The following is an 18038-nucleotide window of genomic DNA, read 5'->3' as shown; positions in this document are numbered from 1 at the left end:
TATAATCCTAGTGTATGTTCATTCCAAAACCGCGGAGCCAAGTTTTTCTGGTTGCTATTACCAATTCTGCTGATGCTCTTCTTCAACACTTTCATGTTCATCTATGTTATTCTCAACATTTGCAAGTAGGCATTTTTTTCAGAAATATGCAAAGCTAATAACCTGTTCCTTTTTTAGTGATGTAAAGGGATGGGACAATGGCCGATAACTTGCTGTACAACATCCCAATAATGATAAACAAAATTCCCTCTTCTGTAGATTACAATTATTGGTTGAAACGTTTAGACACTCAACTTAATGAATTCATTATAAGTCCCCAAAGTTGTAAACCCAATGAATAAAAAAACATTGCTGTAACTTTGGGGACTAGTAAAATAAACAGCCCATTGTCCCATTCCTTCCTGTTTTTAATGCACAAGATTACATTGTATTTGTCCGTCAGTCACATTATACAAGTAAGGTTTACTTTTTTGTCTTGCATGCTCAAATCTAATTACCCGACTTTTTTTTTGTTTATTATTAATTTTTGATATTTTTACGCCTTTGCAAATATGATTTTCACTATTGTTTCCATCTGTAAACTCAAAGTTAATAATCCAAAATTGTTAGAATGATGTCTTACTGGTCTAACATTGGTCAATCAAAAAGTAAATGGCCTGCCATTGGTAATTTAGTCTTTGTAATGGCCTATCATACGAAATTTTTTATGTACTCACAATAAAGAGCTTCAAAATTATTTCAATTTTGATAACATTTGTCAATTTTAAAGTTAAAATTAGATTTTATCGTTAATATGTCTATTTGTAATTCAGCAGAAGAGTGCATATTTAATCTTGTAGATCTGAAGCATTAAGAACTGAAGTAGTGTCATTGAAGGAGAGAAGAAAAGAAAAAATGGACAAGACTCTGCTTTACCTAAAGTAAACCCTCTTTATTTAAAAAAAACATCTTCAGGTCTGATTGTTCGCAACTCTATTTATGTATAAATATTTTTTTATATTGCAAAAAAGTTTTAAAAATTTGTCAAAAAATAGGTTATTGTCCAAATTCATTGACCTAAATAACCTTTAATTGGTTTATCCTGATTTCATCAGTTTTTGAGCTTTAAGTAATAGATTGTCTATCTGTCTGTTTAAACCGAATTATTTCGATTACCGTTGAACTGATATGGTTCTCCTCCACAAAGTAGCTTCTCATAAGTCCTGGTAAGGTTCATAATTTTCTTTGGGTGAGGTACCACCACAAACTTCCATGAGAAATCTCCCCTAGAAGAAATTATTGCCCCCCCCCCAAAAAAAAAAAATGGACTTTAAATAAAATGAAGGGTCGACTTCCTCCCTTCGACACCTAAAGAGGCATCTAGGGGCATAGCTGCTAATTAAGAATTATTTATGATTAAATATTTTAAAGTATTTGATTGTGTTTTTAGACTTTTCTTTGGGATGGGCTTTGTATGGTACTTTGAGATCATTGGATTTCTAGCCTATGCAAAAGATGATGAAAAAGAGTCTGACTTCTGGTGGCTGCCTGATACACTTAATATGCTACAGGTATACTTATATACAAGGAACAGGATGTCTGTGTATACTGTAGGATCTTGCTAACCACTGCACTGATATTGTTCTTCTTTACAGCGAAGATTCTCATATGTCCTAGGAATGTTTATAACTATTTTAGGGGAGGGTACCTCCTTTCTCCAAAAAGAAATCGGCCAAGGAAAAAATAACACATTCAAAGTTTTTCACTTTTTTTTTTTAACTGTAATTTAAATGTAGGATCGACTCTCCCCCTCCCCTGCACACACTTCCTTCAAGTGCACCTAGAGGCCTCTAGGAACGTAGCCGCTGGTATATTACACAGAGTAAGAAGATATATCTGATGACTACCTAATACACTAATTTTCTGAAATTGCTAGAATAAAATTTATTTAATACTATTATCAAAGTTTTTTTTTGAATTCACAATAATTATTTTTGATCATTCCTGGCAAGCAATGTTTGCATTGTCCCTTTCTAGATCTTATTTTTGTGTGATTTGCATTGTCAATTATTGATATACTCGTCCTTGTTTGTAGGGAGTTTGGGTGTTCCTGACCTTTGTGTGCAAGCGGAACGTGTTGTCTGTTATCCTTCTGAAGAGGAAGCAACTGTACCACTCCCTCAGGAGAAGTACAGGCGGACAGCCCATTGAACTCAGAGAAGGAGGTATCAATCGCATTCTTTTGGTTACTTTAGTTTTCTAAGGCATAGGGATAAGATACATCCATAGGAGAAGTATGCCTACTCGAGCACAAACAACCCTCCATCTACGTTTGTTTTAAATAAATTAAAATCAGGGGGTTGGGCAGTTTTTGTTGTTTTGTTTATTACTTTAGGTTATATGTTATATTAGATACTTAATAGTCCTCACAAATAACCCTCCCCCCTTATTTTCAATTTATTTGACCAAGGCGAGTGACTATGATTTATAGACTAAACTTCTATTTACAAAGTAAAAGGATGTTTATTTTTAAGACTTTAAATATAAAGATTCAAAGAATAAATTTGAACATCTTTAATTAATGAAGGTTCTTATCTATAGTTTCTGTCAAAGTTAAATCTAAACTTGAAATCGATTATAATTATGAAATTTGTGTCAAATCACCTTTTTCAAAAAACATATGTAGATAGCAGGCGGCGGAACAGACAAACATACGAATATCTGAAACAATATGTACAGTAGATTCGCTACTGAAAAATATAACTTTTTTGCTATTTTATTTACTTTGTATGTAAAAGGCATTTATTATTTAGCACAAGTGTGCATTTATCTCCTGCGTAGCTTTCCTACAAGTATATAATTCCGTACATCAATGGAAAATAATTTAAAATAACCTTTATAGTTTTGGATTTTAAAATCTTGAAAATAAAAATTGCCTAAAATTTAATGAGCTAAATGGAGCAAATGTCATATTATGTGATTTAGACAGTTTCCGCGGATATTAGAATGAAAAAAAATAAAAGATTAAAATTAGTTTTGTTGGCCCTGGTTAACATTACGGTACTGTACATGATTTTTCTGTATTTTTTTTTGGAGAACCGGTTCTAATCCAGTGAATATTAATCGGTTTCGAATCCAAACGGGATAAGTCTAATTACACAATGAAATACCTTCTAAAAAGATGTTTATTTTTATCACTGCGCTACTTATGGATATAATTAACTTTGATTATTTTTACTTTTCAAGTGTTAGAGTTCACGTTTGCAAAGGTTTTTTATTTATTAAATATTTTCCTTTCAGTGGAAACAAGAACGATATCACCTATTTTTAAGTGAAGCTGACCTTATAAGCAGAACTTTTTACCTTAACGTTAATGGCTTAAAACCTTGAAGTATAAATAGATCATTATAAGCGTTTTTTCAAAAAGAATTAATCATTAAAATCCTTACCTTAAAAGGTTTTGTGATTTTATTTTTCACTTTCTTGTTTGTTTTCTCTTGTTTTATCTACACTCACTCACTTATTAATCTAATAGTTTCTTTGTTGTGCTGAAACACCCCTTATTTTTGAATGAATTGAAAAAAAAAATGTTTTTCCTATGCCATACTTCTGCAGAAGGGCCTAACCCTGAGGGGGCAATCATTACCTAATATAATCTAACGTAACCTAAAGTATTACACAAACAAACAAAAAATCCCCCCCCCCCCAAAAAAAAAGGGGGAGATATTTTATTGCTCAGCAAGGTACTTTGTGTGAATGTAATCGTCCTTGTTTTTTCTCAAACAAATTTAATTTAATTTCAGCCCGGAAAAAGAAGATGCTGATGATGACTAGCGAGGCAGGTTGGATACCATTTAATGTAACAACCTTTGTCATTTGGTCTTTTTTATCTTGATTGGGGTATTTGGGAAGTTTCTTTTTGATATTGGTAATTCAATCAAAATAAGATTTTTCATTTATTAATGGTTTAAAAATTGCACACTAGTAATTTTAATAACAAATCAAGATTTTTTTAAAGTACCCAAAGTTTGTAGGCCAACCCATGATGAGAACATGCTCTAAAACTTTGGGTACCAGTATAATTTATAGTCCAATGTCACCTACCTTCCTAGATGTACAGTCGATAATGAATTTAATCCAGGAAGGAAGAGAACATTGGACTGTAAATTACACTGGTACCCAATGTTATATAACCACGTTATCTTTTCCGCTAACTCAAATCTTTGGTACGTTCAATAAATTAAAATTAGTTGGGTCCAAACTTGTTAACCAATAATTTATTCTATATATCGGTTATCCTAACCTGTGGTACCAGGGTGTGACTACGATGAACCAAACGACCAGAATCAGCAACGTCACAACAGTGTCCACGGCGAGGGGATCTAATGAACCAAACAATTAAAAAGAATTAGATTGGTAGCTTTTCTATCGACAACTAATTTCATCTTAATAAAGATTTTAAAATATTCCTATTTTTTATTGTAAGTTGATGTAATAAGGAAATATACACTTATTCTTTGCAAAGGCTATCTTAATATTAACATAACAGGTTTAAGTTAAGGCTAGCCTTATATTGATACTAGAGTTGGGCTCGATATAATTATCTCGCTATTGGCTAGGTTTATTTAATGTTTTATTTACTTTCTTTTGCATTATCTGAATTCTGACTATTAACCCTATTCTTCCATTATCTTCTCCCTGACGATTTCTTTCTTTAAACTATTTTAGGATCCTATTATTTTTTATTTCAAATTATCATCCTGAAAGGGTTAAATATTTAGTTAAATGTTAAATTTTAGTTCAATATCTGACCACATTATGCACGCATCGCTAGTATCAAATTATTTTAAAACTAAGTTTTCTTTTATTTACTATATTATAAATTTAAATTTTTGGTTTTATGGATAGAAATTTAATACTTCAATATAATTCAAATAGCAACATGAAATAAAATTCATTCATTCTTCATACAGTAAAATAATGGGTCTTAGCGTTCTGGTCAATGAGAGTTTGTTACGGATTATTGGAGCACTATGAGTGTTAAACATTTATCGCTTGGAAAACTTGAGCTCATATATAGACATTTATTTCCTATATAGATCTGTCATGGATCTTGATGAAATAAAGCAGGCTGTTTTGTAAATGTTAAAAATTGAAAGATTTCATGAAACAAAAGTTCCCGCAAATATAAGTATTAAATAAGAGGTTTATGTAACGCTAAAGTTTGCCTATCAAAATCATTACCTAAGCTTGACATTAATAAATTTAAGGCTAGTCTATAACTCCCTTTAATTAAAGTAAAGCTAAGGGAACCCTTATTGTTCCTAAGAAATCGTTTGTGATTTCCCTTAGTATCTATACAATTTAAGGTGCTCCTCTAACGTTGATAAAAAGTCAACCAAGACCATTTCTTTTATTTAATACCATAGTCGAAATATAGGTATATCTATCATGTTATTTGAATGACATCATTTAAACCATAATTTCTTTAATTTGATACCACAATATAGTTACCACCTACATAAATAATGCATTATATCTCCAATGCTACACTTTTGACAGGGTAGCTTTATAATTTATACTTTTTGATATTATTAATTATGTTTTAATAAATTCGATTATGTTTAATTAAATCTTGTTAAACTTAATTTGTACGGCAACGTTTTCCCTGTTTGATAATGAATTTCTGACCATTAGTCAGACTCGGTTGATCCTATTTTGGTTCCTCCGCCCTTATATTTAACAGCGGCTATGCATCTGCGGGAAAAAGCGGCAGATTTTTACATGTAAGATATGCCTAAATTTGAAATCCAAATTGCGGTTACAGGAGCCTTTAAAGTTTGCTGGAGATCTTGAAGATCAGGGTCTCCAGGATCATACCTGTAACCTAAAATTGACACAAACATCTATATTTCATATTATGTTATACAACTAAATGATATTTTAGTGTTTTGGCCCTGTAAAATGCTTTGTTTAAGCAAAAGACATAATTTGCTGTAATTTGCTCTTTAACTGGATGACACTGCCAGATTTGCAGGCATCCTGTGCCCGCCAGGATGATGGGAGGAGGCGTCCTGTGCTCTTTATGTATTTATAATGATAATGAAACCGCTGAAAACTGAAACCACTGTAAGTTTAAGCCATACAGTAATACTAATAATAATCATTACTATATAACAGACAGACTTCGTTAAATTTGTAGAGTAGCTTAACTAAATACTGTAAAAAAGGAACAATAAATTGAATACATAATCTTTATTATTTGTTTGTCACAAGTGCTATTTTTTTACCAGCATAATTAATATTTATAATAACTAGTATACACTGTTTTAAGCTAAAACTAACTTTTTTTCTTCAAATTGTAACAAATTCTATTGAAATTTTATTTCATTTGGAGTTGGAGAACTTTTTAATTATTATTGTTATGGTAATACTTGATTGAGAAATGAATTTCAGTGTTTTTTTTGGTAACTTTAAAGGTTGACTATTGGCAGTTAAGGTTGGGAGCAGCGTGGCTACTCTATAATTAAAAGGCTTGTTGTAAAGACTCCAACTCCATTACTATGAGGTATTCTAAGATATGAGGTACAGTTATGCAGTTTTTAACATTATTTTTTTGCCATTTTTATTTATCCCCAAAAAGTTGCTGAAAAAGTTATTTTTTTACTTTTATTGATTGTAGAAATGTGAAAAAGTTAAAGTTTATATAAAATATTCTTTAATATTGTCATTTTTGAGCTGGTTCTAGTTTTCTTTAAATATTTTTTCTATACTGAAAAATGTAAGGGGCAATTTTAAATGGCAAATTATTATGTAGATTAAAATTGCCAAGTTTTAATTGAAATTAAAATTACGGACAAATAGTTTTAATTTAACACACAAAAAATAAGTAACATTAACAACAATTTAAAACAATTTAAATTTTTATATTCTTTCGCCAATTAATTACTTGATGTGAAAAATACTAAAATTTAAACTGTCGTCGCTAATAAAGTCAATCCTTAAATTTTAAAGGTAAGCTTGGAATCTAAATTTTGCCTACTTTTTAAGTATTGGCCATAAACTAATCAAAAGATGTATCACACAAATTAAAGATATACCAATCCAAGTATTTAATGTAACCTAAATAGTAGATAGAGTTTCTATCTAGAAGATAGGTACATTATCATAGCAATATAGGAATACCATTTAATTGTGCATCCATCTATTAAATATTTTTTGATCAACACTGCAAAAAGAGGCAACTACTTGGCTTGCGGAATATAAAGAAATAGAAGCTGGAATAATAACCTACAAAGAATTGACAATTTATGGGGTTTTCAGTAACTATAACATAAATCAAGTCATAATATGTCAAAAATCTATTAAAATTTACTGTAAAAATCCGCCAATTTTTTGTAAAAATCAATATTTTTGCAACTTTAGTATTTTTATTAAGAAATGACTTATGTTGAATAATTCATAAAGGTGCTAGGTTCATTATTTTATATAACTATGCATTTTTGTATAATTTTTTGTTCACGGGGGGAGCATATGGGGAGTGTGCATTGGATGCTAAAACTGGTTTGGGGGGAATGTGGGGACTGACAATACGCCAGGCCTAGGACCTAGGACTATGATTTAATAAAAATCTCTAGAATAAAATTTGTATCATATAATTTAGATGTGGTTTTCCTAGCACCTATAGTAGAAGAAATATTACATACACACCTTATTCAATTAGCAAAGAAAAAGTTACAATTAATAATCTAAAATAACAATCAGCGCATATTAATAAAAAAATGTATTCTATAAAAATTAAATATTAGCTCTAAGAAAATTGTTAAAAACACCGGTTGGATTTTTAAATAAATTTAAATTTCACCGAAATATTAATTTTTCTCACCGGGAGGGAAAATACTTATTTTGCATCAGTTTATTCTTGTTTTTAAGTTATTTTAAAATAATAATTTAATCACTGGGTTGGTTATATCATCAAAGTTAGGGACAATATATACATTTTTAAAATTGATACATAATAATAGATAAAGGGCCCTATTTAAAAAATGAAAAAAATAATAAATTGCGTTTTTTAAATATTGATCTTTCTCTTTAAGAGTCTAGATCAATTAATTTCTAACGCAAATTACAAAACGAACAAAAAACTATAATATTCAAAATTGACTTTATAAAATCACCTACATTTTTTATCATATGAGAAAACATTAAAAACTCTCCAAAAATGGATCAAGTTATCTTATAAATATACACAAAAAAATTCATTTAATAAAAAAATCTGCCCACACAATTAAAACGAAGAAAACAAAGCAAGAGATTGGGGACAGAATTAATTGAATTTTGATTTGAATAGTAAGCTGGCTTTTTTTCCTTTTTACTTAATTAGAAAGATAATGCTTTTTTTCATGTAGGGTTGTTCTGTTTCAGTCTTCAACGTGTTTGAGATTAACCTGGCGCTGCACTCAAAATAACGCGCGCGTAATTTTGGCGTGCATGTGCATAGGGTTAACTCATAGGCACGCGCACACACTTGGCATGATGTCAACATATTATATGCGCAATTAACAAAACTACAGATAACCAATATAACATCACCACCAAGTTATAGTTTAACTTTTAGGACCAATTTGTTTATAATCTTAAATTTACAAATAATTATTATTTATAGCAGAGAAAAGGAGAGATTTTTACCCGTGAAACTTTCTTTTTTTACTGAAAAGAGTCTGATTTTTTAAATCTTCCTTTTCTCTCTGACTATTGTTACTATTTTTTTTTTAGAGTTTTAACAAACTATTGACAATATGGCGAGAAATAAATTTTTCAAACATATTTTTTTTACTTATCCTAAAACATAATTATAAAGGGAAAAAAAAAGATTTACAATTCAATAATAAACTATGGATAAATAACAATACCAATCAATAAAAAATGTAACAAGATGCAATTAAAAATACTTTAGGATATGTAAAAAAAATGAAAAATAATATGAATATGATAATTACTTGTTGTTTTGTAAAGGCACTGCGACATCCAGGCAAAAATATAAAAAAGAATAAAAAATGTGAGGTATTGTTGAATAAAAAATCTCAAAAATAGGGCCGGTTAATTAACAATACTTAACAATGTAAATTTAGTCATTTTGGCCCTATACATGGTGATTCAAAAAAAACTTTGTTTTTAGCTTTTATGGGACATCCAGTAAAAAATTATGCCTTTCTTTCTTGTACACAAACTCATAATTTATTTTCTATGTCATTGTCATTTTTAGTTCTTAAAATTGCAGCTATAGGTTTTTGTTGAATCACTCTGTACATAAACTATTATAATTATATTGTTATATCAAGGTACATCAATGTTAAATTATGAACTGAGGTATATTATTGTCTTGAGATGTATTGGCCTGAATGTCGCTGTTTAAAAATACTGAGATACACACAAAAGTAAAATTTATTTTGGACTCGACATTTTTTTGATTTTCTGATTTGTTTATTTTTTAGTCAAAATTGAATTTTATTTTTTTTTCATCAATACAATCTAAAAGGCTATTTGAGCTTTAAAAGTAAAACACAATCAGAAGCCAAAAATATCTAAAATCCAACAATATTGAATCTATTATGATCATTAATATTTTAATTCATGAATAAAATAGCAAAAAAGCTTTTGATGTGTGCATATGTATGTATAGGTTTTTTTTCTGTTAACTATTATTTTAATATTATTATGAGGTAGGTTGTGTGTTATGATGAAGTGAAGAGAGGAGAGAGATATAAATAATAGATCCATATACAATATAAATATTAATGGTTGGAGGTCAATTGGTTACGAGGTGGGCGGTCAGCTGAGCCTTGAAGCCTCAAGCCCGGCCGCCCAAAAGTTACCCGAAATTGGCATTTTTTTGAAACCCGCCGCCGCCCTGTAAGAGTGTTAACAGCGTAGCGTCATCCCGCAAAATTTTCTTCACATTTTTTTTAAAAACCTTAAAAAACTTTGAGGTAAAGGTCCAGTGGTTAAATCTTGACGTGGGAATGACACCTGCCGTTTTACATGCATACAATTGTTAGGGGGCATAGAGGTTTATAGTTGATCTGAATAGTAAACACTGTTTATAACAGCATAAAATGGGTTGAGGTAGGTGGATTTCACCTGAATAAAACATTCCAAATCCCGTTTTTTGTACATACATAATCCTGTAAGTCTGTTCATGTTATTTGTTGCGTGTACTGCACACACACACAAATAAAACACAACTTCTACATACTTCTGTTCATAAGCAGCACTAGCGTTGTAACTTGTAATTAATATTATTAATATGTGTAAAAGCAAGCCAGGAAAATCAGTCTTATCCGTTTCGAAGAGGTTCAAATTGTTCTTTTCTTTACGTATAAAAGCGACTCATTCCTTGATTCAAAGATTTTCTTTTTTCTGTTCGGTTCAAATTTCATTTGCGCGGCATTTACTCGCACACGGATTCAACATCCTTGTTTGAACATACTTTCATCATGTCATTTTTTCATCAACTTGTACACTTTTCTTTCATTCTACGGAGGACTCATTCGCAATTATCTTTGTGTTTTTTTTCTTTTAATAATTTGTCACTGGACCAAACTACACAGACAAGAATCATGGGAGTTCTAAGCTTGTAATTGGAGGGGTGTGTAGTTTCATTGGCCAGTTTCTCATTTTATATTTGTTTCAATTTTTGACAGCAGCAACTTAACTTTTCAAATATTCTCATTTTTTTGATTTTCACATTTATCTCCAGCTTTGATTATTTAAGATCATTTTCAAGAACATATCCTGACCACCACCAGAACTGCCCTCCAGCCTCCAGCCATGTCCAGGTCTGGCAGGTAACATTAGACCTCCAGGTACTGGCAACGGCTGGATGTTTTTAAATTTAAGCGGCTGAAAAGCCGCCACAAACGATGGTATGCTTGGCGGTTTTGGTAGTTGTTGAATTATTAGCGGTTGTTTTGTAGCAGTAACGGCGGGTGACAGCCATCAGACACGTGCCCAGTTCATGGATGAGCTGGGCGCTTCACGCTCCCACGGCGACGGCGTTGATGTAACACCATTGCCGCCTATGATTAGGGGTGTTGTCGGAGGTGTGGCGTTTCTACCGTTGCCAATCACGACTGCTCCTGCCGCTGCTGATGAAACCGCTGATGTCCGGGTGGTGGTGGTGCAGTCGAGCGGAGCTGATGAGTGTCAGGGCTGCGGCGACGAGGATGGTGGCAGGCCGCCACCACCGCTAACACTGTTGTGCAGCGCATTCATGGTGTCAAGATACGGCTGGTCGGGCAGCACCTTGGTCTGCCCGAACTTGGTCGGGATGAGCTTCGGGTTGACGTGGTGGCGGTGCTCGCGGGCAATATGGCGGCGCACCGTGTTGTTGCGGGTGAAGGTGCGGTGACAGTACGGGCAGGGCACGCGGATGCCCTGATGGCGCTGGCGAATGTGGGCCCTCAGGTTGGTCTCATAACCGTAGGTCCGTTCACAAAAAGGACATTTCAGCTTCGTACCTGAAATAAAAACTTTATTAGAAATTGAAATTAAAACTAAACTAAAATCAAATAAGAAATATACCTAGCCTGCCAATGTGATTTTAAAGTTTCTTCTTTTTGACTTAGAAATGACAAAGGGTAGTATAATTTGTATAATTTTCTCAGAAATGCAGTAAACAAAAAGAAGTAAAATATTGTCAAACAATATTTTACAATTTCCCAACTGCTTGTGGAGCATTAATGATCTTTACGTTAAAAAAAATATATTCATGATGTATTTTAGTTTGATCAGTATGCACTTTAGAATGTCTTTTAGGGCAGAGAAATATGTTTTATGGAAAAATTCAAAATTATGGGGTGCGTGTGGATTATTGGGATACTAATTACTAGGATATAATTTGCGTGATTGGTTTGATGTTGATTTGTAATATTTCAAGAATCCGCACACGCTTGCTAATTCATGCTAGTTTAAATTTGCGCGTGCAAGTTTTTACCCTTATATAAAAGTAACAGGATGTCTTTCTTTTTGTTTGTGTGTCAGTCTGTTGTGAAGGATCTACTTTATGTTCTCCTTTAATTCAGTAAAGATTCCTAATTTTCAAAAAAGTATCAAACTTAAAAATATGTTTCTTAAAAAACAGTTTTATATGAGTGTAAAAATTCATTAGCCAAAAAATTAATGCGGAAAAATCATAAAAATCAATTGTTTATTATCTTAACAAAAACAAATGCTGCTGGCTGGGGGGAAAAAAGTATAAAATAAACCACATTCCGTTTTTTGCAACGCTATGTAATTATAATTTAAATGAATAAATTCAAAGGATTGATATTTAACAAAATCTAATATTTTGTTACAAATACTTAAAATTTTCATTATATTAGTTTTAGTAATTTAATCTTTAAATTAGAAATTTCAAATTTGCAATTAATTTAATGATATTTGAAAAAAAAGGATGATGTACCAAATTTAAAAGCGGAGCATTTTACAATTAGATTTAGACTGTACATTTATTGCCCAAGTCACTTTATTTGACTTTAATTATTTTTTTTATAGGCAGATTTTTAAGAATATTGGTTAAACATATCTCCATATTAAAAGCTCTTTTTAGCATATCTTTAAAGCACTTTTACAACTGCTTATTATTTTTGCGCTACAAATATACATAATCATTCTTGTTAATTAAAATATTTGCTAAATTTTATGATATTTTCAAGGACTTTCCATTAAATAATAATATATCTTTAGTACTTTATTGAATATATGTTTCAAGATAAAATTTTTGATCAATTTCTCTAAATTCAAGTTCATTTTTTATGTTCTTTTACTTGATAAAAACTGTAAATTTGTGTTTTCTAAACATTGTAACACAAATAAAAATGTAAAAAGAAGTTTTAAGATTATGTAGAACTTAATTGCATCTTGTCGACATGTTGACAAAAAAGCCTTGAAGGTTAGCTTGCACTAACATCATGTTAATGACGTGTTAGAAGAGATCATCCAAACTAAATATTAATAGTCGAAATTATTATATGTCAACAAAAGACATCCAAGTTTAGCAGGGATGTCGACATATGCACTTGCTTTACAAGCACGTGTGTGCAAATTAATGTAAACAAACACACAAGTCAAGTCTACATTTTAGAATTTGGACTTTTTTAGAACATTTTGTCTCCTTAATTTTACTCAAAAATCTAACAGAAAGATTGGATATAGAATATACGTGGATATTATGACAGGGGGAAATTGTCGTCAAGTTAGGTTTCTACCATAGACATCATTTATTGATCAGAAGAAGGGGAGGGGATGGGGTAAAGGGGGGTGGAAGGGGAATCAATGCTTTAGCCAGCTAAGAGTTTCACTTTATTAGGGAACATAAATATCTGGTGTAAATTCCAAGTAATAATATAACTATTACAATAAGTCATATTTTGTTTTGCGGATTTTTAACACACAAACAGAAAAAGAGAAAAAAAAGCATCTAAAATGTGGGTAACAAGAAATTAATCTGAAAAAGACAACCAAAATGTGTTATTATTAAATGAGAAAAGGCAATAAAGGCAAAACTGCCTTTTATTGGAATTACATTTTGCTTTCGTCTGCTGGCCTTGAAAGTTAAGGAAGGAAGAGAGATTTATTATTATTATCGGAAAGTCAATTTTATTAGAGATAAAATAAGTTGTACTTAATAGTAAATTTATGGCTTTTATAAATAAATAAATGAAACAAAAGATTCTTAGCAATTCACACTTTAAAAAAAGAATTTTCAGGAAAATATTTTTTAAGCCACAGTTTATCGGAGACTGTAATTTTATCAATTGCGTACAAATTCAACAAAATGTCTCTTTCAGAGGTACAGGGATATAACAATGGACAATGGAGAGATTCCCTTCACCCCAAACTCCCATTTCAGTAAGGAGTTGTAGTTTTTTTGCTATTTTTGCCCATAAACCATTAGGTTTGATTTTTAAAAAAAAGCTTAGACGTCCTGATTCCCCCCCCCCCCAAAAAAAAATCTTGATGCCTAAATAAACTTTTTAAAATTTTCAAAGAATAAAATAAAGAGTAGCTGTGCTTTTTATATGAAATATTACCAAAAAATATAAAAGATTTATAGAAATAAAAGTTTTAGTTAGTTTTGCAAAAAAAAATACTTTCTTACCCACAAACCAATGTAAAAAGTCTAAACTAAAACACAAAACTTAGGGAAAATACAAAAAAAAACAATGATAAAGTTTTTTGTTGTAGACAGATAAATATAATAAAATACTGGGAATTTATTAAGAATTAATATTAGTTATTTTTTAGAAAAAAAGGAAAATAATTTGCTGAAAATAAATTGGTTATTAATTTTCAATATTAAAAATTGCGTCAAAATTGTAAATAATGGCGTAGCGCAGCTATTCTATAACCTACTTTGTCCGGAAGTCTTTGATTGTCTGATCAGCTCTTCGATTATGTTGAACTTTTGACCAACAAACATTCCTCATGAAATTAGTAACAATTATTGTGGCCCTTATATTTATAGTTTTGGATACTTTTACTCCCAAAGGGATTTTGGGGTCACATTGGAGTATAAATTAATCCTCCCCCCAAATCTTTATAACAAAATTACTGCCTTTGATAGCTTTGTTGTGAAAAAGGGAGGGGGGAAGGTTTAGGAAGGTTTTAAAGGACAATTGAATACAAAATTCTCCCCATAATACGAATCTATCAAAGGAGTTTGTGATTATGGAAAGAAAACGAAGTAGCGGGTTTCTTCGTATTTTCATAGTAGTGCTTCTCCTTTTTCTAGCCCCTGCGGGTGGCTCTAACCATGCGGGGCCTATATCGTAACCCTTCAGGACAATCATTAACATTTACCTAACCTAAACTTAACTAAAATAACCTAGCAACAGCTACTGTTAAAATACGATGAAACCCGCTTCTTTGTTTTCTTTCCTTGCTTATCAAAATTGGAGGTAAGATTAATTTGTCCATCCCTAATTTTTGTGAGGAAATGTCTAAATAGCTGCGCTACTAGTATCAAATAAGAGTAGTTAAATATTTTAGCAAAACTAATTAAAATTATTAATATTAATTTAAGCTAGAGGTGTACAAACACGTGTATACAAATATAAATAAACAGGCAAACTTCTAGCCATAAGTAACGTAGCTATATAGTATATTTAAGACAAAATTTGAATAAATATAATAGTAAGTTGTATAAAGTTAATAAGTTCGGGAAAAAATGGGTTGCTTTTAAAATACCAATTGATTGTCAGTTGTTTTTTTAAGTGAAATTTTAGTTTTGGATGGTAAAACGGACATACATTTGATAAGACAGCAGTTGCGATACTAATAAATAAATAGAAAATAAGGTCAAAATACTTTTTTGCAATGCATAAATAAAAGAAAAATATATGTTATTGATGTTTTTTTTGTATATTTACAGATGTTTCTATTAAAGTATGAAATAACAAGGCATAAATTATGTAAAAGCTGAAGTTTTAATAAAAGCATTTATTACTCAAATAACAAAAATATAAATAAAGTTTTTTAATTAGGTAAATCTTATCCATAATCTTATTTTAATTTAAATTCATGTTTTAAGGAAATTATTTAATTTAGAAAATTGAGTTAAATTTGTCTATCCAGAGAGTAGAATTTTATATAAATTTTTTTTTTGGGGGGGGAGGGGATGGGGTTAGGATTGGTGTATTATCTTATGTCCTTTCCAAGGAAAAGACTTATTACCTGTTCCGGAAGTAGGCTCCCCCGGGATAGCAGCCGGATCCGGAACCGACTGTGCAATTCTGGCCAGGTCACTTGCGGGAAGCGAAGTCAGGGGGGACGTCAACGGGCCGCTGAAGCCCCCCGTTCCCGCTAAAAAATGATCGCCTCTAGCAGCTGTGGCCTGTCGCAACAGGTCCATCTTTTGTATGGTGGCCAGCTGGTTCTCGCGCTCGCTGTTGACCTGCGCCAGCCGACGTAAAAAGTCCTGGTTGTTCTCCCGTTTTATCCGCTCGTCCGTGTCGATAGTCCTGAGATCCTCGGCTGTGTCCGCAGCTGACCTGGTCGCGCCAGACTTGCTGCTTACCACGTTCAGTCGGCCGACACCGTCACGTGCCGCGTTGACAGCGTCGTTGAAGTCGCCGGAGAAAGATCGTTCTCTGGCGGGACTTCCATCAGTCTTCATTCTCTGTCTCTCTGGCTCGCCACCGTCAAACCTGCCGCGGCCGGACTGGGACGGTGACGAGGAGCCAGGCAGCCGGTCGTTTGCGTCGGACGCCGGATGTTTGCCGATGCTTCCCGTGCTGCGTGGTGTGCTGCGGTCATAGGGCTCCGATGCTGGGCGGTGGCCCAGTGGTGGTGACCGTATTTTTCCAAGTTCCGATTTGATGCCGAATTCCGAGAGGTTGATGCGGTCGCGATCAAGGGGCAGTTTGCTAAAGTCGCTACGGGTGATAGAGGGCGGCGGTGATACTGCGGACGATCTGCCGCCGCTCTTGGCGCCGGGAAATGAGTGAACTGAGGACGATGGGGTTTTGGAGCCAGTAGATTCTGGCCGACTAAACGGAAAAGAAGGATAGATGGAGGGCAGGGATGTAAATGGGCGGGGATACGGCTGTTGCGGGAAAATGGGCAAGTTGTGGGTTATCGGCGACTCTCCCTGAACCGCGATCCTACCGCTGGGCACGGGCGAGCCGTTGTCGCGGTCTGGACCACCACGGCTCCCGGCCCTGCTTGGGCTACCGCCATCCACTTCCTTCTTTAGAGAGTCAACTGGGGGCGGGGACCAGTTGTTTCTGTCTCCGCCTCCTGTGCTGTTAGAGCGATTGTTTCTTGAACCCGAGTCTCCGCCTCCTCCATTGAATAAACCTTTCACCTGAAAAAAATATATTATCATTATGAATATTAAATTTTAAGAATTGTAAAAGAAGCGCAAAGGGGAAAGGCTATTTGTTCTGTTGTAATAATAAGCGGTTCTAATGATTAGATAGATATGTATTTCAACATAAAAATACAAAATAATAATAGTATTATTATTACACATTTTCACATATTTTTATGCATAGTTTGGTTACGGTACCCTCATAACCTGGGGGTTGGCCGTTGCAAAAGCTGAAAATACCAGTTCCATATAAAATGATATGATATGATACATATACGGAGGTGAATACACACCATAATTAGTGCATTTCTTCCCCTTGCTTATGCAAATATTTATAGAGCTTCTACCCTGTTAGCAGGATAAGCATGGTATTAACATGAGATTCCAATGGTTTGTGTCGACTTTCTAATATTTAGGAAAAGAAACTTCTACATTATTAGTATTATTTTAAACCTATTACAGTAATGGAGTTGAATCCATTTTTATAGAAGCAGAAATATAATCCACCATTCCACTTTCCTCTCTCTCGGTGATGATATCATCAACGTCGATATGATTTTTATAATCTACCATTCCAATTTTGCCTCTCTTGGTGATGATATCATCAATGCCGATGCGATTTTTGAAATGTAAGATTCCACTTTCAAGAGAGGCGAAACTGGAATGGTAGTTTACACTTTTAACATCAACATAATTGAACTCATGCATACTATTTTTAAATTATGCTAATTGTAGGAATGTATGAAATAATATTTATAATTTAAAATTTTTTATGTAAAATAAAAATAATAACTAGAATATACCATTACTATTATGTTGATTTAAATAAGGAAATCAATGTTTATGAATACGCTGATATGTAAACAATAAATGTACCATTCCAGTTTCGCATCAATTGAAAGTGGAATTGTACATTTCAAAAATCGTATCGGCGTTGATGATATCATCACCAAGAGAGGGGAAAGTGGAGTAGTAGATTACGTTTTTATAGGGTCAAAACCGTATTCATAGATTATATTTCTGCTTCTATAAAAAATGGATTCAACTCCCTAACTGTATTATAAACCAATAGCTTTTTGTTGATATAATAACAACACTATTGTTTAACAGGGGTGGGAAGAAGCTATTCTTAGATGCACATTGAAGGGTTTCAGTAACTTTTGTTTGCTGATTTTTTTAGTTAAGC

The 18038-nt window shown here is 32.6% G+C and overlaps 2 protein-coding genes across 6 annotated transcripts in view; one reads left to right on the top strand and one right to left on the bottom strand.

The window, feature by feature from the left end:
• Positions 1–4563, top strand: part of LOC145322719 (putative G-protein coupled receptor Mth-like 11) — a 48360-nt gene extending 43797 nt beyond the window's left edge. The window contains exons 28-33 of one of the 2 annotated variants that reach the window (XM_080164950.1): positions 12–125; positions 840–920; positions 1430–1550; positions 2075–2204; positions 3783–3821; positions 4295–4563. In XM_080164950.1, the coding sequence (XP_080021076.1) occupies positions 12–125; positions 840–920; positions 1430–1550; positions 2075–2204; positions 3783–3821; positions 4295–4365 (556 nt within the window). In that variant the 3' untranslated portion in view covers positions 4366–4563. The remainder of the gene's footprint in view (positions 1–11; positions 126–839; positions 921–1429; positions 1551–2074; positions 2205–3782; positions 3822–4294) is intronic. The other variant, XM_080164949.1, reaches the window with a different exon arrangement.
• A 1656-nt stretch (positions 4564–6219) lies between these two features.
• LOC145322717 (uncharacterized) overlaps positions 6220–18038 on the bottom strand; it is an 80868-nt gene continuing 69049 nt past the window's right edge. For 2 of the 4 annotated variants that reach the window (XM_080164944.1, XM_080164947.1), the window contains 3 exons: positions 15715–16846; positions 14395–14463; positions 9485–11498 (listed from right to left, as the gene is read on the bottom strand). In XM_080164944.1, coding sequence (XP_080021070.1) covers positions 11185–11498; positions 14395–14463; positions 15715–16846 — 1515 coding nt within the window. In that variant the 3' untranslated portion in view covers positions 9485–11184. Of the gene's footprint in view, positions 11499–14394; positions 14464–15714; positions 16847–18038 lie in introns of all 4 variants that reach the window. The other 2 variants (XM_080164945.1, XM_080164948.1) reach the window with 1 other exon arrangement.

Source organism: Acartia tonsa, chromosome 6 (assembly GCF_053477335.1).
Source record: "Acartia tonsa isolate MP-2025a chromosome 6, ASM5347733v1, whole genome shotgun sequence".
Taxonomy (NCBI): Eukaryota; Metazoa; Arthropoda; class Copepoda; order Calanoida; family Acartiidae; genus Acartia; species Acartia tonsa.
This window is presented reverse-complemented; position numbering and strand designations above follow the sequence as displayed.